Below are 22,807 nucleotides of genomic sequence, written 5' to 3' on the forward strand. Positions count from 1 at the left end.
TGGAATGATATCCTGGTTGGACCGTTCTCTACTTACCACCATTCCGCAGGTTAACGTGATGCCCCTTCCGCAGTACGTGTTCGGGACGATGTCTCCATAACCGACACAGAGAAACGTGATCGCGGTTAGCCACATCGAGTTCAACAAATTGGCATGTTCCTCGTCGTGAAACCTGCACAACCATCCGCCCCATTTTGCCGAAGGGAATGATAGGGCGCGTTCGATAGGGACGTGGATTTTTTATAGGCGTATCGTATCGTTGATGTATCGTTTCGTCCAGGGTTTTTTTTTCAATATTTGTGTGTAAAATTCAACACACATACCACCGCCAGGCGCCACAGGTGTGATAGATTCGTTTATGTGCGTGTATGTGCGTGTGGTTGGGTATGTTTGTGTTGGCAATATATGTGGTTTTGTTGCCAAAATTGCATGTCAGCCGCAAGAACCGAGATTTTTGAATAATGTTCGATACGGGAATACAAGTTTGTCGATAGTCAAGTGATAGGTGATAATGTTGTGCATCATAATGTAAGGTACACCATTTATCGGATAAAAGCACCAAACCAAGTATAGTTTGTGTGTTGTGGGTGTAGTTTTTGTTGATGTTGTTTAAGTGTATCGTTTATCGATCGCAGAACGTAACGATTCGTTGGTATTGTGAACAAAAAGAGACATCGTTTGAAGAGTGTAGGGTAGAACATTTTTAGCAGGTGGTGGTTGTGGTTGTGGTGGTGGTTGGTGTTGTTTACACGATGAGGAAGATGTGATATATAGAAACAACGAGCAACGGAGGTTAGAATTGTAATATAACTCGGTTGAGTAGAGTTGTCTTATTTCGAAAAGAATTTGTTGAGGCGAACAAGACCATCGAATGAATATGCCGTAATGTATTAAAGATATTTATTGTAAAAATGATCGTTTGAGCGGTGAAACACACTATAATTTAAATATTACTTCCAACATAATATTAAGTGTTTCGGTTTGATATAATAACATAATAATAATATTACATCATAGTAACTATTCATTTGATTTTATATTTTGATTTAGCTTAAACATATTCATTCGAATGGTGTACCCAACAGATTTACACACACACACATAGAAAGGACAGGATGACAGATAGTAGTTACACTCAATGTTAGGCACATAGATGGAGATATCACACAAATTGATTACTGATTAAGCGAACAGAGACTATGAAATAAGAGACTTTTGTGTCGCCACAGAACGATCAACCGTGTAAATTACCAGAAATTACACGGCCGATCGGCAAAAACATAATACAGCTGAAACTAAACCATACTTTCAAATATTGTACATTAAATGGTACGAATAAACACATTTAAACATAGAAACAAATTAGAACAATTGGCTATACAATTGGTTTTATTCATTAGTAGAGCAACATGTCTCGAAACATTACGGTCTCTGATGCATACAGATTATGTGGATGAGCAAAAATAGATAGATCAAGATAGAGAGTAAAGTATGTAATTATGAAGATAGATTCAGAGCAAAGCTTTAGAAGTGATGGGACGAGAAGAAACGAAAGACAGAATAATTTATAGAAAGTGGATGAAACGAATAGAAATGGAATGTATGGAAAAAGGTTGATGTAAATATGCAAAAGATAACAGTTATAATGAAAAAAATATCAGTTTCAATGCAAATTATTTGTAGAGCCATTGATTATGTTAAAGTAGAAATGAACGAGAAATATAATGAATAATGACGTTTTCTTAATGTTGCCGCTGCTTATGTTTTTTTTATTTATACCCAACATAAAAAAAAATCATGTAAGTAAATACTATCATATCCAAGAAATATCCTAGCTTAGTAAATTATTTGAAACAAACTAATCAACTATAATGGGATACATATGAAATATGCTGTAACAAGAAGTAAAATGTTAATACCTCTTAGAAAAAAAGTGTACATTGTTTGAATGGACTTGAAAAACTGAATTAAAGAAACAAATTGTAAATGGAATACGGTTTTATTTGCAACGAAATTGTACGATGAGGTCTGTATCGTGTTTCTGCTGTTGTATGTAGGTGCTGGGTTGACATAATGTGAATAAGGCTTTCCAGAATGTATTTTGCAATGAACATCATTATTAAGTTAGTAAATAATTCTCATGTTATATTTTTAAAGTGAATAGTGTGCTACCAGTACCTAAGGTCGGTTCTACGAAAAAGCTGCGAAGCGTTTTGTTCGTGAATACATAATGCACTATCAGCGAAACGAATGGTCGTTTAAAAATTCCTATTTTCGTATGGATACAGTCCGGGTATCATACGGTGCTGGCATGTAAAGCATGTTTCAAATAAGCTTAGTGTAAACTATGACTGTGTGTTAAAAAGCTTTTTAAAATTGTTTAACGCACACCCGGGCAGCGTACCCAGTAGTAAATACCTGTGTACTGATTGTGTTACAAACATTTTCCTAATACCTTATTATCTAAGTGATATATGTTTTTTTTTTCAATTTCAAACAATCTTTTATTATATTAAAAGTAAAGTTATATAAGTTAATTTATAGGTACAGTTAGTTTTTTAAGTACTTTGAGAAACATTATCTGTCCTACGTATTGGGAGCACGTTCCATACGGGGCCTGAACCCATGGCGAGTATGTTTCCAAATACAGCTATTCGCTGATATAAGATATTAATGCGGTAATCGGGTATCTCGAATATTAGCATATGTCAAATCTCGAGATTTTCAGCAAAATTATAGCTAATTTGCGTGTAATTTTGCTTGACGTGGTAGATTTAAGCCACTAAATTAGTTATTTGATCAGACGATTACCATTTTGTACCTTTTAAAATGGTTTTAAATCTCCCTATACAAAACGAAGTAAGAGGTGACGCTCACGTTACGCTCACGTTACGCTCATAGGTGACACGATTGCTCACTATAGGATCTTCCTGTATGAAAAAGTTACTCACTATAGAACGGTTTTGCTAACCAACTATGGGTGCTTGGATGATTTTTATTTCTTTGCGGTGTTTCCATTCTCCGACAAGAGTTCAACAAGCAATGGTAGAGTGATTGAATCATTGATACATTCAGATCAAGACATCATTGTTTTCTTCTACACACGTGTTGAAAGTGTATCAATAATTATCAAATTATTCCCAGTGATTCTAAATAATTCTGTGGTGGAGATTCTACCTCGCTCCATCCATTTTATCATGTGTAGTAGTGTTTTATTGTGTAGTTCAAAACGTTTTAATAAAAAGACTTGCTTCGAACTATCATGTACTTGCTTCCTGTACCATCATCCAAATGCAGTCAAATCACCGACAAACCGACATGACACTGGCGTTACAAAAGTGTCCCACAGGAAAGTACTGTCATTTGCTAGTGAGGCGAACACTTCTGTCAAAGTAAGCTCTGTTCACTGCTGCTTCGATGTAAACAACTTTTCTAAATACAAATGGCGAAGGAAGTGTGAAGCATAATTTTGTGAGAATTATTGGACAAAACATCCGGGAACATCATTTTATAAGTTTCCAAATCAATGTAAAAGATGTGATAAGTACATAAAACAATACGCATTGGAATTTGCGAAGAAAAACAAAAAGGAGATTTAGCAGTTTCTTCTCTATGTCAGTGTAGTAAGCGAATCATTATAGAGATGGCGCTAGTGTTTAACGTATTTTCATTTGAAATAAGGAGACAACTTTTGAAGCTCATTTTGTTCGAAGTGTCACGTCGGTTTGTCGGTGGTCAAATGCTTGCTTGAAAGGATTGCCAAATCGTACGCTATGAACGTTTAACAATTACAATTTTTCATTGTACATTAACCCAAAAATGCGTGGTACCATGCAAAATAGTGAAACCATCGGAGCTGCATAACTAGGACTAAGTGAACAACTTTAAAACATGCATATAACGGGTTTATATTTCCCATAGATCGGGCCTCCACGCGTGTAATGGGACAATAATGTACACGGAATAAGGACATTCCTGGGCCATGGGTTTTTTTATATGAGCACATGATGAAGCAACAAAGTTAAATGAAGTTAGTTCAATTGATTTTATCTGCAATTAGCACTCCTGGATATCCATGGCTGCTTGGTACACCAATAGTCTTGCATGGATGGAAACACCCATATGTCATATGAACATGTCATGACATTTAATAGAAGCTATTCCATAAGTTCACAATGACTAAATTAAATTTTCGTATGTCCTATATGGTTGTAAAAATGGTCAATGATAGCGGAATAGTCAAACATCTTCCTCTTTACCACAACAACCGTTGACGGCCAAGACCTGCCTGCGCCACATCGGGGCTTGGTTTTTAGTGACTTTTTGATAACCTATACCAGGATAATAGTCAGTCATATTGGAACTTGAACCCACGATAACTAAATAAGATAAAACTATGGAAGGGCTATGAACCGGGATAAGAATTGGATGGAAACCTGTACCAAGATAGCAACACGGTCATAAAAAGTATCAGTAAAAAGACATCAAGATCAAAAGAGAGCAGGAATGCTTATCTACATGTTTGCATGAAAACATTTAAATGTGCCCTGCAGCCAGTACACACGTCTTAAGTTCTGTTACGAAACCCTGCAACCGGGCCAAATTAACTAGTTACAATCAAAAGGGAATTTATTTTGCATTTGACAATTGATGTGTCACATCAGTACAATATACTCAAAGAACTGTCAAGTTTAAAGTATCGCATATAACGAAATCACGTATATCGAGAACATCGGGGAATACCTGTAAACACAGTAAATAAGAGTGTAAACGTAGTCAAACACTTTTGCTACCATTATCTTTCTGTGATATGATTGAGAGAAGAAAATAATAACATAGATACAAATACAATAAGTTGTCTAGAGCCAATCAGTTTATCGCATATTGTTCATATTGAACTTGACGGAAAAAAACTTTATGAGTTTTTATGTTTCTCATATTTATTTCAATTCGACAGTAGTTTTTCAAACGTTTATGTGTATGACGCCTATACCTAGCTTTACATGACTTATTTTACGAAGTTATGTGGTATTGTAATATTGCTCTAAGTGAAAAAGAGAAATATTGTTAAATTTTTATATTTATTGTTAAACAAAAAATATTGTTAAACAAAAGCAACTTTTTTAAGAAAGTTCGTCTTGGTCATTGGTTTAGTGCAACATCTCGTTGGTTCACAAATTATCTGTAAAAATATCACGTCTGACGATACTTCTATACAATAAAAGCGAATAGAAATAAAAAGGTACATATTTGGAAAAATTATCACAATGGTCATGGATTTTTTTATTTACCGGTATGAAAAATTCCACATTCTTGAAATTGTCTACCAAATTAACATTTTCGTACAGTGCATTAGGCTACAGTTGTTAGAATTTTGGAATGCTGATGTTTCGTAAATATTTGAAGGAACGGATGGAAGCTGTGAGAAGCAAAATAAATCAAGTTGGGCGCGCAAATTTTATTCACAGGACATTTTCGGCCTCCTTCTGTGGTGAAATGTGGTGACTAATTTCAGCGGTCAACAACATTAATAAACACTGATGTGGACGTAAGATGTTCATTTGCATAAAATGTTTCCCTTCAAAAAACGTAAATGATGTTGTGCTTTTTCTGTGATAATTATACAAAAGTTTAGTTACGAATCCACAACCATGGAAGATAATTCACAAGCCCGTATCTGCATTTATTTTGGAATGCTCAATACTGTCAATGGCAGGAGATTTGTTCGCAAATGTGCAAAGTGTTAATGATTTACATAATAGGTATTTTTTGAATTTCAATAAAATTTACATAAATTATTTAGCTATGAAAGATTAAAATATATTTGAAAAAAAAACAAAAATTCTAAAGAATAATTGTTGGTAACATTCATTGCTGATTTCTGCTGCTTTAGTAAAAGTAAATTTTTATATGGATATGGCGAATAACATAATTTCAACACTAAAAATCTACACGCCAAATTTGGTTTAGACTAATTAAAATGGCCCGAATGAAGGGCCTCGCAACAGAATTTCAAATATACATGTTCAAAAGTGCACACCAATGCTTCTACTTTGCCAGGACATAAGATAAGCTCCAAGGGAAACATTAAGAGAAACTGAATCAGAACCCTTGTTCATTCTGGAATTTTACAGAAGTCATACTGGTGCTATAACTGATTCCAATTCCATGTAGGAGCTAGAATTAGTCATGAACCTACAATGGCCCTGGAACTGATTCTAACCACTTACCGGTCCTTTAACTCAGTGCTTTCCAACATTTTTAGGATCGCAGACCAATTGGTTTTCCAAAAAAAAATGAATAAATAAATAAATAAATAAATAAATATATATATATATATATATATATATAATATATATATATATATATATATATATATATATATATATATATATATATATATATATATATATATATATATATATATATTTATATATATATATAAATTTATATATATGTAATGTTATTGTATATCTAATCTAACAACAGTGTATAATCTTGAATTTTCCATTACCATCAATATTACTAATTCCTGTAGGGGAACTGGGGATAGTTTCGACACCTTAAGGTTTTCCCCTGATTACAATACTTTTGCCAATGAAAACTTACTAGTAGACATCGAAAAAGCTTTTTTGATTGATTATGTACCATCTTACGAGAAACTACGGTTCCTGGATTGATTTTGATCACATTTTGATAAAAATAAAAAAGTGTGTTTTTGTTGCATCACAACTGCAGTGCGGGTAAGATCGACACCATGATGGGGTAAAATCGATACCTTGTGGATTGATTACGACACATTGGCTATAACTTTCAAACAACAAACTCTGATGGCCGGTTGTTTTTCATTAAAGTTCAACAAAGTATTTCATACCAATTTAAAGAACAATTAACAGAATAAATCACTGAATTATGCGAAAGAAATGAAGTTACAAGCAAGAACAAAAATGTCATTACAAATAGCATCGGACCAGACTCCGTATAGTAGAATCTGCTGAGATAACATCTGGTTTACTTTATGAATGTTTAAAATTCCTTTGAAAAAATAACCTGACAGTATCTTCCAGCATTCTTCTTCTTTTTTGCAAAAAACCGAAGGGTGCTCAATTTTATTTTTCTCTGCCCACTCGAAAACCAAAAGTCGAACATCGGTGAATGTGATTCCATACCAGCCTTTTTTTCTTCATTTACGCCTAAGCCGGCCTAAAGTAAACCTAAAATACGTCCGAAGCCTAAACAATATTAGTTTTAATAAGGCTAAACCATATATTGTACATGGACATATACATGCTTTGAGTCCGAGTTTGGCAAATGTTCTATGAGAGAATGATAGCTAAATTCCATAATTATAACTTCCTTGGTTTGTTGACATCGTGAGTTTTAAAGCTTCTACGGCATTTTTTAATTGCGTGTTTGCTCAGCTTGGTCATTACGTTTGTCGTACTTAGTTCAGGGACATATGTTTAAAATATAGGGCTTTCAAATTACAATATAAAAAAGTTAACTTGCTACGAATAAGCATTACACTACTAGCAAGTGGGGCGTCGATTTTACCCGCATTGTCCGCACAAGTTTTAGTGACATTTTATATTATATAGTTTAATGTAAAAAATACGCCCTTTGATACAAAACTAACCAATAGTGTTTATAAAATAATACTATTAACACGGAAACTATAATTTTGTTGAATAAACGCCACAATTCCTTAAGTTCCAGATGTAAAAACTTACATCGGCTGTCAATCAGGACCACCATGTGTTTATTTTGTTTTTTGACAATTGACAGGTTTCTGGTCAGTGAAATGTGACTCAAATATTCAAAACAGTTAATATAAATAATCTGTACAAATTTTTATTCTCCAAAAAGTTCTATAAATACTAAAACAGCAAGGTGTCGAACTTACCCACAGTGTCGAACCAACCCTGACTTCCCCTACCATGCGTCTCCATTCCGCACTAGGCGTCTCCATTTATTTTACACATGTTCATTCGTTATACATAAGTTACAATTCTTATTTTTTATGAAATAAGTAAAACAAATACACATTAAATTTAACTCTATTTAATGTTTTACACCATACCTGTAATGGTTATTAATTTATTGCTTTTAATTTATATTAAACAAAAGTTTTTGGTATATAGTTTGTAGAAAATTGTGCATTAAATCTGTTACATACCAAATTGTTTAAGGTATTTGACATGTATCTACCGTGCCTCGTACGAAATTCTGCAGTTCATCCAGTTAACTTATTATTCAAAGTGCTGTCACGATTTTAAGCTATATGTTTCGAGCATTGAGGATGCTCAGAGGTAAGATCATAACAAAAAAGCTAATAATAAAATTTTAACTCCGATTCTTTTTTTACCGTTGTTAATAAATTTTACTTTCATATCACATAAATCACGACACAAAGAAACGATTTGCATATTTTCTATGTTTGCAATGTACGGGTTTCAATTAAATTACAAACATATTTCAGTACACTGAATAATTTTTTTTATTGTATTGAAACAGAATGCAGCTGACCTTACTGTAACGGTGACGGTAGGGTTGTGTAGACATGATTTAGCACTAGCAGTAAGTTTTACGCTCGGGCCCTATCTAGTAGCTGTCAAGAGGAAAATCGCACAAAGTATTGATTTCTTGTTCTCGTTTTTTTACTCAGACATTAACGAAGATTGACTGTTGTAAGAAAATGGCAGTTTGGTAAAATGTTGCAGCTGCTGCAAGCAAAATAGAGGAACAAATTGCATCTCACAGTATTGCTAGCTGCCGATGGTGAAGATGGATGGTGATGGATTAGAGTAGTTGGCAAAGTGTTGTTAAATATGTGTTGTTAAAAATTGTATCGGGTCATCTTATAAATGTCAAAATGCAAAATGTCTTATAATGCATTAATGGACCGAAACGTTGATAATAACGTTAATATTTTTAAAATCTATAAAATTCAGTTCACGAGCGTAAAATGAATAGTAATGAAAGTATAAAAAAATTTAATCACGACTTAGATACGTGTTCATGAATTGCTCATTTTATAAATACATTACAAACCAGGATTTTTTGGATTGTATTAAAAAATCACTCGACTTAGTCAAATAGGTATAACATATTATGCTGTAATAACAGCGTAAGCTCTAGCATACATGTTTTACAAATATAATACTCATTCATTAATTTAAAAAGACTTAACACTTCAGGAAGTACTGAAACACTCAAGTGATGAGCGATGTGCGAAGTTGTCTGTAGTGGTTGAATATAATTATATTTGACGCATCGTACTATACAGGGCCTGCAAATGGCTATTGGTAGAAGGTGCTTGTGATAACACCAACTGCACAAAAGCATCTGCATGTGCAATTCTTGAAGAAAAGAGAGAATGTCGGGCTCTTGAAAAGTGTTGAAAGAAATAAAGGATGAACACATACAAAAAATATCTCATATGCAAGCGCTAAAATGGTGTCAAGAAGGCCAGTCTGGCACGGAGTTGTTTCTGCTACAGCTGCTATTTGTGTTCATGAAGTGGATGGTCGTATAATGATGCATTAAATCATTGCCGAGCATCTACGTGGGTGCTACCATAAGAGGGCCTATTCGTTGCTCAGTTGGTTGGTGTTGTTCTGAAAAGTTGTTACCATGCGTGCAGGGCTTTTCAGAAACAGCATCATTGAATTTGAGCCAAATGAAGCTGTGACAGTACGTTCCTAGAAAAGTCTACCAGCGAATGACATTATATTCCAAAGTTTCTATGTTTAAAGTTCGGGGAGCGATTTTTTAGAGGAAAAGGTTTTGAGACACGGGTAGGCGATGTTCGGTTAAGTAGATCTCTTTGCCAGACTGGACAGTGGTTCTTCGGTAAGGTTATTGTTGTGCAAATTGGATCGAAAAGCGAAAAACCAACCAAGGACGTGGGACATAGTGGGTTGCTTACTGAGCGATGATACCAATGATGGTCGGAAATGTATAGTCGTTTTTATGCAACATTACACCAATTATGATAACCATTTCACACAATCTGCTGACCCCCGAAGGGCACTGTTTTTGTCTGTTGGTTGTTCTGCTGAATAATGCAGTAAAATGCAATTATTGACCATGTGCATCCAGCAGCAATGTTTTGTTTCTGTCAGCTGGTGCAATAAATGTGAGAATCGCGATAACGGTGGAACATTAGTTTATTTAATGCCATTTTGCCGGCCCGATAGGAACCGCGCGATGTGCCCGTTGTAACGATAGAAATATTGAGATTGTGCTTGGATTTAAACATGGTATTTTAGATAACCTTACCAATGCATTGAAATGGTAAACACGTAAACATTGTTCTTGGCAGGGGCAAAAATATTTCAATTCAAATTCATCATGAAAAATAGAATAATGAAGTAAATCACAATTTGTTTGTTTGTGCTGTATGTTTTATATATTAAAAACATTCTAGGTGTAGTGTGAATTAGTTATGTTGAATGTATTGAAATTGCTTTGTCTCCGAGCACTGATTTATTAGAAGTTATTATTTAATTGATTTTTTGGTTGGTTGGTTGGTCGGTTAAAAACGATGTGAAGTTTTATTTCACATGGTATTTTGGTGTTTTGCCAGGTTTTGAAAATTTACTCATTAGTTCTTCTTATTAAACACAAAGTTTCTTAAAATATGGAAGAGGTTTGTTTGAAAAAATGTCAAACAGTTTCTTCTATATAATAAAAAAAACATGAATTTTGGAAAATTTGTTACTAATCGAAGGAACTATGCCATTGGAACTGGCATAATTAGTATAGTTATCGTAAAGCAATTGGTTTTACATGATTACAATTTCATAATTGAAACATTGTTGATGGATAAATATGCAAGCGAATGAACAATTATGGGATGAATAATTACATTGTAGTGGCATGTTTTTATAGCAATATCAGATAAATAAGTCTGATATTAAAAGATAGCAAGACAAATATGGAAGAAAACTATACACAGCAAACCTTCTCAAGTGCGACGAAAACATGCGACATAAGATGAATGCGTATTTAGCCTATTTAATGTAGAGTTGAAACAAAAAAACGCGCAGCATGTAGTAAGAATATGTATGGCTGTTGGTGTAGGTAGTGAAAAATTAAAATGTTAAATTGAAGAGACATAATTCAAGCAGTAACATACAAGCAGGAAATATTGTACACTCAAAAGCTGTAGATAGTTGTTTGGTGTTTTTAAGAAATAGAAACAGAAACAGCTTATAACTGATTCTAATATTTTGCTTAGCAGCTATTAACACAACATCTATATATTTTGTACAATAATTTAGGACTACAGTTTAATATGCGTTTGTAATGTAAATGCTGTGTATCAAGTAGCTGAACACTTAAATGTTATTGCAACCTTAAAGCATACGCAAAATAGAGCATATTGTGATATTAGTTAAATTGAGCACTCGTCATTATAAGCAATTGGCAATTATAAGCAATTCTAATTTGTGTATTGTAGTGTAATGTTACAAAATCGCACATATAACAGAGAAAGACAAGTACATCAAGTAAAAAAACGACAAGATTGGATCTGATGATGCTGTACGTAACGATTAAATAACATGTCAATCGTAATAAAAACAAAATCTGTATGAGGCTAACCATTTTGAAGTGAAAATGTATTACAGAACACATAACGGAAATCGAGAAAGAAAATGCGAATTCTAATGACATCGAGTTTGAGCACAGATAGAGACAGAATGGAGGGCGTGAATATGAAAGAAGAAGAAGATGACATGAACACACAGAAGGAGCGAGTCCGCGACTTTTGAAAGTAGATAGAGATAAAGGTATTGCGTAGAGCGCGAAAAGGATTAAAAAGAGACAGAGAGAGAGAGAGAGGGAGAGGGTGAGTGAGCGAGACAGAGAGCGAGAGAGAGAGAGACAGAGAGTAGAGGAAAGAACGAGACAGTGTGATGGAAATAGCAAAAAATGTGATAGCTACCTTTCGCATTGCCGAAGTGTCCACGATGCGATTATCCACAGTGAAACCATGAACACTAGTAAAACCGTCCCAGGGCATATTGTCATTAGTGTTTTCAGCACAAATCTGCAAAAACGGAAACAGAAATTTCAACATATATCAACATACTTCCGAGAGTGGGGGAGAAAGTCTTGACATGAGCATGCCATGTTGTCTGTGTGTGTGTGTATGTGTGTGTCAAGCGATTTAGCTATGTACGTACCGAGTGTTGAAATTGATTCGATTTAGCGCACCTATACTACGTGACGAGGCATCGGTAAATAGTTTCGAATGTAACAGCATCACACGGCATATCAGGTACAAACGAAGGAACATTGGCAAAGATAACGCGACGTCGTACGGAACTAGTTCACCTCCGATGGCTTTGTTCTTATTAGCTAATTTGGTAGTCCATAGAAAATAATATTGACCTGGAATGGGATGTACTGCGCAGATTAGTAATTCTAAAGATATTTGGCTCATTCGCTGCCAGGTCATCGCTATTCGCCAGTCATCTGCACAGTTGTCTATCATAAAAAGCTAAAAAAGAATAAAAATGGAAAAAAAGTTTAAATTTTGTATTTTGTTTAAACAGTTTTGTACAGAGTCTGTATTGATAAGATTGAACGTAAGCCATTTATACCCCGGCATAACATTTATATATACAGGGGCGGATTAAGCACTAAGCAAACTAAGCGGCTGCGTGGAGCCCCGAGGACTCAAGGGAAAAAAGGGACCCACTCACCGCTCACAAGTAAGATTGCTTCACAATACTAGCTCTAGTTTAGAATTATTCATACAACTTCTTTCTTAAACACTTCTGAAATGCCTATATTCATGTGACCGCTCAGGTCATTCACTCGTGTTAATCCGCTACTGTGTGTAGATCAATTATTAAATGATATAAAACTATAACAACAACTAATCCACAAAACCGAACTAAACGACAACAATTCTGATTTTTTATATGTTGTTTGCGTGTTTTCATTATAAAAAATAAACAATAAAGTTAAGTTAGAAAAAATAATATTTATTAGTTTTCCCAAAACAATTTAATGATTTTATTGTAATGATTTATCATGTTTAATTGTGATTCTGTGACAGGATTTATTCAGTTTATCATGCATACAGATGCCTTACAAAAACAACTCAAAATGATGTTTTTAGAGAAGTACTGAATTTAATTTTAATTAATTTAATTTTTTTCATGTTTGTCTTATTCCCACCATTTTATTACAAACAGTCAACTCATGTTAACATCTCTAACAAGTTTTAATTGGTTTGGTATTGGTTATAAAAAATATACAAACGATAAATTAAGATGCAATATATTTTGTTTTGTGTGACGTCATAGTATGACTCATATTCTATTGCTCTTAAATTTCAACAAAATTAATTGCCCTAACAGCAGTAACGCGGAGTCATCTATTTGATCTGCTGATGTCTCATGCGATATGGTTAAATAATAATAAAAAGTTTAGCATAAGAGAAATAACATACGTTAAGAAAACATAATGATTTCCAACTACTGGTTTCTGCTGAGGCCATATAAGCAAACAAAAATCATTCCGTTTGTTAATCCTTGGCAGTATGCCAATTGTCATGTCTTGGCCTGTAAATTCTCTCATTTAAAATTGTATGGATAAGCAGTAGGACCCGAGCGGCATGGGTTGGAATAGAGGTGTAAGTTTTGAATTTTCATTAAGTCAGTTTTATAGAGACATCGTTTAGTATTTGTTCATGCAAGATGATTGTGGTCGATGCACTATGCAGTTGCAACCAAAGCGGTCTGGTTGTGAAGGTGTGCCTGTTCGGGTGAGTTTGTCGAACCCGTACCCTGCGTACAAACCATTTTGCACAGTATGCTTTAAACAGAGCTAATAAATTTTCCAGATTTATTTACGAGCACAGGTTGATGGTTAGCTGGTTGTTGGGTTTAGTCAGTGTTAACTGCAATAACCGCAGTCACCCTGACAGGACGTTGCGGTAGAGCAGCTGCATGAAGGCTAGGGACTGCTAAACAAATCAGTTCCGAGGAGACATTTTAATAACGTAGAACTACACACAAGGATAAGATTTACGGTCTTTTGTCTGGTGTATGACATAAACAGGGTGTGAATATATCGAAACTTGCAGCAACAATGGATGTTACGTTCAAATTTATCTATTTAAACAGTTGACCTTTCATGCTACAGCTCTATCCAACTCACCTGAACTTCCAAGGCGTGGTAGGCTACGATGAGCCCTAGTAAAATCACAGTCGATACGGATATTAACGTTTTTAAAGCGGTTGAATAAAAAGATGCCTGCAACGAGGAAAAAATGAAAACAATGAATCAATAACACTTCCTTCTCAGTTTCGTCAGTTATATGTTTTAAAAGCAGGTCATAATGTTGCTGCTATAATTGTGTGTGTGTGTGTCTGTTCCTGTTTTTATGAAAGTTGGCGTGAACGAGATAAAAGAAGAAGATTAATTATTTCACCAAAGGAAACTGATAGAATTGGGAAATTGAGGATATGATTGGCCATAATGTTATTATGTGGTGAATCTGTGGAGTGCCGTAATATAATTAGCTCGAGAAATCAACACAAAGGAATCATTAAGATTGATTGTGCGATTAATGGGATGATTCGTCACAACAAATACATGGCATAGAATTAGGTCAGCTTTTGTTTAGGCGGCGATTCGTGATGGGATGTGAAGCTAATTGAATACACGTGTTTGTAATACGCTGATATGATGTACAATTTTAGCATGTTGCCATATTGCTCTAGGAACGCTAGAGTATGAGGTTTGTTTGAATGTTTTGCTTAAAACAAAAAAACAGATTTTACATTGTGTTATTGAAACGGTGCTGATTTTTCTCACACTCTTGCAAGATGCCAAAACCGGGAAGCGGTTGAACTACTGGGCATGTAAGTAAAGTAATATTTTTAATAAATGAATTCAATATGACCACGGTTTCATTAAAAACTTCTCTCCCCGGATAAAATCTGTAGTAATACGATAGCTGAAACATGATTTTATGACGTGTAAACAGTTATGCCCGGAATCTTGTTTAAAAGGATTGAAAAGTCTGAAACTAATTAAAATTCCCTAATATTGCAACAAGTGAAATCAGTTAAATAAACCGCATTATGCATTATAAAATCAAACAATTGCCTCTAGCTTAATGCATTGCATTCCGAGCTATTATGTAAAGGGATTGGGTTTAACTAATGTTATGCAAATTCCATTTGACAATTCCAAAATAGAAATGAATTTTATTTACTATTTATTAGTGGTACAGTACATTTTTTAGTGGGTGCCATTGATTGGAATAGCATATTTAGTGCTGTAATGCAAATGTGGTGCCCTAAAATCATATGATTATGTAGAAAAGTATGTCAGGCCTTATTTTTTTTTTCAGTGGTAAAGTGTGTTATAGCAGATTTTATAGGGCACTGTCCTTGATATTTGTTGCATTGCCAAATGGGTAAATATTCTTGTCTCCTCTGTTTTTCTTTATTATTCAAATTAACCCATACAAAATAACACACATATACATATACATAAACACATACCGACGTACTGCGACAAACTATGAGTGCTAGTATTTCCTTCTTATGGCATCCGGTTACATATCACCAGGTTCCATTAGATATGATTATTTGCTATGGCGTCGGTTGAGTGATAGCTTTTCAAATTATTATGCTTCCGAATACGATTATAATCTATTAGTACCGATGCTAGCAAAAGTATAGCTGTATTTATACTTCCCCGAGAGTGTAGTTGTATATTGGTAGCACTGTGGTGGTACTTAGCTAGCACCACAACTCATAGCCATTTTTAGTGTTTTGTATGGTTCTAAAACATTCTGGTTGAGTTGAGAGAGGTTGATGCAAGAAATTTAAATTTCACATGATGAATGTAGATTATTATGATATGTATGAGGGCCGGATATTTGCTCTTTCCCAAAGTTTCCCAAACCCCATACCAAACCGACGGACATTGCAGCCTAACTGTCTGCTCCGCTGCCGCTTCAGCTTCCCCTCTCTCATGGATGCAAACATCTGGACGGATGTTTATTATTGTTACTGTAGATGGTTCGGTTAGAGTCAGAGTTAGGGTAAACGCGCTTCATTAAGCCGTTCTGGGTGCGATCCGGTTACCGGTCTAAACATCATCGTCACCGTGTGACCGGCCGTGTATGCGTATGTTTACAGTTCATCGGTGCGTTAGCAATTATGTGTGTACGAAATAGCTCTTTGCTAATTACTAGACGTTTATAAATAATGTCTGTGCATAGACTCTCAAGATTCAAGGCCCTCAGCTGAGATTTGGTGGGAAGAAAGCGACATCAAAAGGTTACGCTGATAACCGGATTTGAAGACTAAAACACATCACGACCCTTGGTGATGTAACAGCAAAATCGCTTGAATACCATTGATTTAACGTTGCGAGCTGTGTGTGTCGTCCGGTTATGGTTAACGTGCGTGTTGAAGTGTCTAAGATCTATTTCCGGAAAACCACAAGCAAACGTCAGCCACTAAGCTGCTCAAAAACTTCCGTCGCAATGAAGGCGTCAGCTATTTGCGAGGGCCTCGAGCCATCCATTACACAAAGTAGCAACAGCAATCGTGTCCGGGGAGAAAGACTGAAGGAGTAATTGAAATTTCAATACTTCCTTCCTTCCACGTTCTCGTGCACTCTGGGCACTTGCTGCAGTAGTTCGTTCGAAAATCGGTTGGAAGCGTTTCGAGCATGTGCTAAACGTTACATTTTCCGTGCATTCACTCCTGGGATCGTTATGGTATCGCGTTTGGCCGCTTTGCCACTGGGAGCTTAACGTAAATAAATTTCCTTTTGCATATTTTATTCCACCACATTCGATAGGTTGATGGTCGATGCACATACATAGTGCAATTGTGCCGGCCTCGTGTGCGCTGGTCGAGAGGATAGCACTGCATTTATCACAACCATTTATTCTATTATCATATTTCTAGCCCACTCCTCGTTGACCTACTTATCTATACTGCATTACATTATGTTACGCTGGGTATCCACAAGAACGAGGAAAACAGTGGTCGTGTATATTTATTATTCCCTGTGCCGAAGGCACAATCACTTCTGCAATAGCGGGTGAACAGTTTGAGGACTAATCTATTGTATCATTATTCTATCATTCTTTTTGCTGTTCGCGGATTTATACCAACCAGAATGATCTGCTCATTTGGATCTGTTAAGATGAAGCACGTTGAATTTATTTCATGGAATGCGTTTTTACACGATAAAAAGGGTAATTTGATAAAGGTAGGGAAAGAAAATGCGAATAATGATGTTATTTGATAAAGTAGTTTGAGGGGGTAAGCTCATTTGTAAGCTTAAGGGGAAATCTTATTGAATGTTTATGCAATTTGCTGTTGTTGTTGTTGCTGTGAAACAACACTGTCTTTGATAAATATATAAATATTGTTCTAAATGGAACCACCAAAATTTAAAATATATGTTGATAATGAAGTGGATGCGATAATAACCACCTTCAATTACTTTGACAACATGGTTGCCTAAGATCATAATGATAAATGTGTGCTTAATTGTTTGATTTTTTAAAGGACACATGTGAAGTAATACTACTGTTATACTTGTTATTGTGTGCAAAATATCGGTTGCAGTCATTTGCAGTTTCAACTGGAGATTGGTAATGCAAAAGGATGTTGTTGTTTAAAAATTTATCAACACATTTTATAGGATGTGTGCTAACTTGACATATCGCTTTCATTTACAATCGAAGTTTGGGCAGACCGTTGCAATCAAAATAAATAGTTGTTTTGTTAAATGTCATTTTTATAGCTATATTAATTTTTCATCTTTGCGCTCTGAAAGAAGTTTTAATAGCTCTTTGATAACTCTGAAGTACCTCACAAAAAACTATAAAGATGAGTTGGGTTGTAAATTTTCATGATACAAGCAGTATTTTAATGGTTTTTGCAATCGAGGATGTCCAAAGACTGCTTGCTCCCTTTTGCCGGGAATGCAGTTGCCGAGGCTATTTTACAGTTTTATGAGTTTGTCAGCTGATACACAGACACAGCTGCTCCAAAATTTTATTAGTTATTGAATGAATGGTTTGGTAAGCATTTTATTTGTGCATTGGTTATAGAGGAGCTAGAACCAGACAAATAATTTAGGTGCATGTCAATCAATCTTTAGCCTACGCTAGCATCTGCATTAAGCGCAATAAAACATAATGCAAGATTTGCTACTAATGTGCTAAAGCAGAATTTATGAGCGATACGTGCTTCGAAAATAAAAACGACAATCATTCTGCACCGTTCAATGCTGGGATAGCTAGGTATAGGTAGGTGGCGATTTTTTTCTTCCTGAAAAATAAATGAAAAAGGCTATAAACAGTAATGATGTTAAGTGAACCGCATGACAATGAAAAATTAGTTTCCTTTCCAAACATAGTTTTTTTATAACAACATAGAGCGGCAAACTGTGAGCAAAAATGATATCATTTATACTGTAGACTGCAGCGCATGAAAGGGTTACCCATTATGTGCGGTAGATTTATTGCAAAAACTTTGTGTAAGTGATTTTTTGCAAGACTTTCATGTGATCAAATTGGAATTGGACACGGAAGCTTGAGTGTAGCGTCAGGACATTCAGACACCAAGTTTCACAGTATCTTTTAAGCGCATTTCAGGTGGGTTAAATACTTCTGCACCAAATCGATCTATTTGCGACAGATTTTTAAACTTTGTTCTGGCGTTAATAATGTTTGTATGAAATTAATAATAGCTTCAGCTTGTTTGTCAGAAACTTTTGTGACTGATGTTAAATGAACTTCAGATGTGATGTAATGTTTATGAATCAATAGAAAATTCGTGAAAAAGGCTGCTACGTATAATTAGTTGCGAAATAATTCTTTTCAGATCATCTGTAGTAATATTGTACACTCAAAATTGATAGTCGTGTTAAAATAGTGTAACACAATCGTACTATTTCACACAAATTTAAACAACAATGGTAACAAAAGGCATAAGTACGTCAAATGGTAGTTGTAGAAATGGTTAGACAGAAACTTTGAATCCTTAGAGCCTTGTAGTTTATTCTTCTTCTTCTTATTTGTCACAACAGCAGTTGCCGATCAAGGCCTGCCTTTATCAATAATGGGCTTGAGTCTCAGTGACTTATTGATTTACCCATAGCAGAATAGTACGTGGGGGCACGGTACATTTAGGGTTTGAACCCATGACGGGCATATTGTTAAATCGTACGAGTTGGCGACTGTACCACGAGACCGGCCCTTCGTAATTTTAGAACACATTTATTGCACTAGATTGAGAGTTATATTACCAAAGGTCTAATAATCTTACACATGTTATTTGTATGAAGTGCATAAAACATTCATATTGTACATTTGAATTCAATACTGTGAATTAAAATGTCTGCTACCATTGATATGATGTTATGTGTATTGATATTTTAATACGTTATATTTGATATTTATTTCTGAAGGTGCTTTCGTTTGTTCAGGATTGGTAATGTAGGTCTGCACCCACTTTCTCTGATCATTAATTTGGTTATGGCACTTGTCAATGCATAAAATATATTAAAGAGAACTTGAACAAGATGAATTTTGCCAACTTGTACACATGGGTGGCACACACTGTATGTGTCTCTTTCTTAATGCATTCTAAATGATATAGTCGAAGCGCTTGTGCTGTTATGTATTTGTTCTCTTTCCGCTAGACAGTCGGTTCCCAATGCGCAGTGTGTACCATGGAGTGCTTTGCACCATCATTGTGGTGTGGTGCATTAATTATGCAGGCAGCAATGCTCGATGCTGCACATAAATTGAATTTTACGTTTCACCAGGCACGGATGTGATGATGGAACGATGCAATCGTAAGTACAGGTATGATTTAATTGCACTGTTTTAAAATATTTCAACCCTTGTTGAAATAAACTGGATTCTATCATTAGGAGGAGCGAATCAAAGTATGATTTTATTGGATATTTAATTCAGTAATATTTATTTGCGGGTCAATCATTTATTTAAAGGACTTGCTTCGCGCTTGATTAAAAAAAATTAATAAACATTTTTGGTTTTAGCGCTGTTATGTCATATTCACTCTATGTCTTCGTATATTTTCACGTTTTACAAAGGAGAAATAAATTTTAATAAAAAGTTATTTATTAAATTTTAGTATTTCATACAAAACACCTGAAACAGAAAAATGTTTAAGCGCTTTTCGGGAATTGCTTGGAACAGCTTTTATTGGTTTTCTAAAATTAAAAGCTTTTTTAAATAAATTTGTTCACCCCGCGTCTTTGGCAGGTATATGATATGGATAGAAAAGACCATGATATTTTTATCACTGTCAAGGTATCATTTTAATTTTTTACTCTTTTTGGTTCAATACAAAAAAGTAAGAAAGAAACATTGTTAAACATGCAAATCAAATCTTTTTCAATATACAAGGAACATGCATTCAAAAAGCTAGGTAAAAGAAATCAAACCTGTAAATTTAATGCCTTACTAAATTAAATTTGACGTGTTGTTTTGTTTGGTGCGTTTCATGTCAAACTCTTAATAAAAATTATATATGGAAATGAGAAAGACTTCATTGTGCTTGTTTGAATCACATAAAACAATATTATAAATTACGAATCCGATTGCAAGTCGATGTCTCAATCGAAAGTTAATTTTGGGACCCTTATAATACATTTCCAAGCGCTACATACTCTAAGGGATAATCGTGTACAACGTCCTTACGGGCAACACTACAAACAAGGTCCTAAAACAGGTCCATAAAACGGCTTTATCGAATAGCTGTTAGATTGTGTCCCCGAGATTAGAAAATTACACTAAGTGGTTCCTATGGTAAGCATTTTGTACCCTTTGTGGTCCGGACAGCTGGATGGTAAATTTGTGTTCGTTTATGAGCAATTCGCATCACTTTAAACCGCCTGCCGAGAGAAAAGGTAAAGATTGGACAACCAGTATGTTAAAAAACGAAAACAGATTTTGTGAAAAGACAATCTTACAAAACCTTGTTTACAAAGCTTTATCCAGTGAATCAGCAAACGTGCCCCACTACGGGATGGATTTCGTTCGTGGTTTCCATGGTTTCCATGGTTCTTTGTTTCCATTCGGGGTAAAATTTAACAATTGTACATCTACAGCATTTGCCAACATACGGTAGTCGTTCGTGGTGAGTGGAACCAGTAGTAGGGAGACATTCCACCTCCCAGCTGGAGATTTCATAGAACATTCGAGCCCTTTTGAGAAAGCATTCTGCGGTTTATAGTGTTCTTTTCCACCCCGTACAAAGCAATCCGACATGGATCAGGAGAGAATCAGCCCGTTTTGTTGCTGTTGTTCTGACAAGCAAAACCATGGTTAGTGGCGTTCTTTGGCTGACCGTGAAATAATCGTATATTTTTACGACAGACCAAGTTTACTTCGTTCGTTCGCCATGCTTCTAGTTTACAGCTTTTATGGGCCCGTGTTAACTGGGGGTCTCTCGGTAATTGAGAGGGTTGTGCAGGGCTCGAACTCGGATTGAGATTTAAGTTTTGCTCTGGTAGATCTCGTATGTGCTTGAGAGTGTGATTTTAAAAGAAGTTTTGCTTGTCAGCATTTTTGATGATATTAACCAATCGAGAGACAACAGATTTTTGTTGACTCTTGTTCCATTGATGCTTCCGGCTTCAATTCTTATCCAGCACCATAAAATATCACGTTGCGATGGGAATTTTAAAAAGTATTGGTCACTATGTACTCTTATCCTTTGTTAACTGTACGCACATCAGACCGGTAGACTGCTGAGCAGTAGTAGACAACCCGTATGTGCTGCTATTTTTTATCACTTTTTGGTTGTACGCCTTCCGTATTTTTACTACTCAACCCGCTATACAGACAAAAATATAATAGTCGTTGGATCATTCGTAGCAGTTCAGTTTCAGGTTAAGGATTTCGAGTGCTTTCACTTAGTCCCATTCGAATGGTATAACTGATGTATAATTCATGCAGCTGCATGAATGGAGCAATAAAAGTCATACCAGATCGTAATGGGCTTTTTTATGGAGACGAGGAACTTTATAGTTTTGCAAGCGTACAGTGGAAGTTGGTGCTTGTGAAACCGTGTTGTAGCTACCGTGATATTCGTGTAAACTAGGCGATAGATATACAAATACAATTGAAAAACCTACACACAAGTTATACTGCCCAAAATTATTGCACTAAATTGCAAACAGATTAGTTCAATTATTTTTTTTTATTCAGGAGTGACGGTCCAAAAAGGCCGTATTGCTTATTAGTTCAATTATAAAGTATCATAAAAAAGGGTCACGTGCGTGGCATGATATATTTTCAAAATATCAGAGCATTAATATTTGCAATTGTTTTCTATCGTGTACCTTTATATTGCATAATATCTACACAAACGTATATGGTAATACAATATTATTGCAGTTTGCATACGTATTTCAACTAGCCGATGATTTAGCACCTCATCTAGGGTTTTATGTTGGATGCATTTGTGGTCACTTTTTAGGGTCTATAATAGTTTGGTTTAATTCGTGGAATCGTGGACCAACGGTTACCGGAAAAAATGGTTAATAAGTCTATCACCAAAATTTCACGAAATTTGTGTGAATTAAAATAAAATGGATTATTAAATATAATAAAATGCGTATGCAAAAATGGTCAAACTCTAAAAAAGTTGTATTTCGAGTTTAACTAAGCTCTATGAACTGAACTAAGCTTTTTTGGCATTAAACAATTTGTGTATTGACCCTAATTTTAAAATGTTAAAGTAATGGTGCAGCTTGGCTGCTTTACTAG

The 22,807-nt window shown here is 35.1% G+C and overlaps 1 protein-coding gene across 18 annotated transcripts in view; it reads right to left on the bottom strand.

Moving 5' to 3' along the window:
- LOC121600409 (small conductance calcium-activated potassium channel protein) overlaps nucleotides 1-22,807 on the bottom strand; it is a 155,561-nt gene that overhangs the window by 23,096 nt on the left and 109,658 nt on the right. For 15 of the 18 annotated variants that reach the window (XR_006005821.1, XM_041928966.1, XM_041928965.1 and 12 more), the window contains 3 exons: nucleotides 14,179-14,274; nucleotides 12,192-12,508; nucleotides 11,951-12,055 (listed from right to left, as the gene is read on the bottom strand). Coding sequence is in view for 17 of the 18 variants with exons in the window: in XM_041928966.1 (XP_041784900.1) it covers nucleotides 11,951-12,055; nucleotides 12,192-12,508; nucleotides 14,179-14,274 (518 nt within the window). In the remaining variant the exon portion in view is untranslated. Of the gene's footprint in view, nucleotides 1-36; nucleotides 173-11,950; nucleotides 12,056-12,191; nucleotides 12,509-14,178; nucleotides 14,275-22,807 lie in introns of all 18 variants that reach the window. The other 3 variants (XM_041928967.1, XM_041928961.1, XM_041928959.1) reach the window with 1 other exon arrangement.

Source organism: Anopheles merus, chromosome 3L (genome assembly GCF_017562075.2).
Source record: "Anopheles merus strain MAF chromosome 3L, AmerM5.1, whole genome shotgun sequence".
Lineage (NCBI taxonomy): Eukaryota > Metazoa > Arthropoda > Insecta > Diptera > Culicidae > Anopheles > Anopheles merus.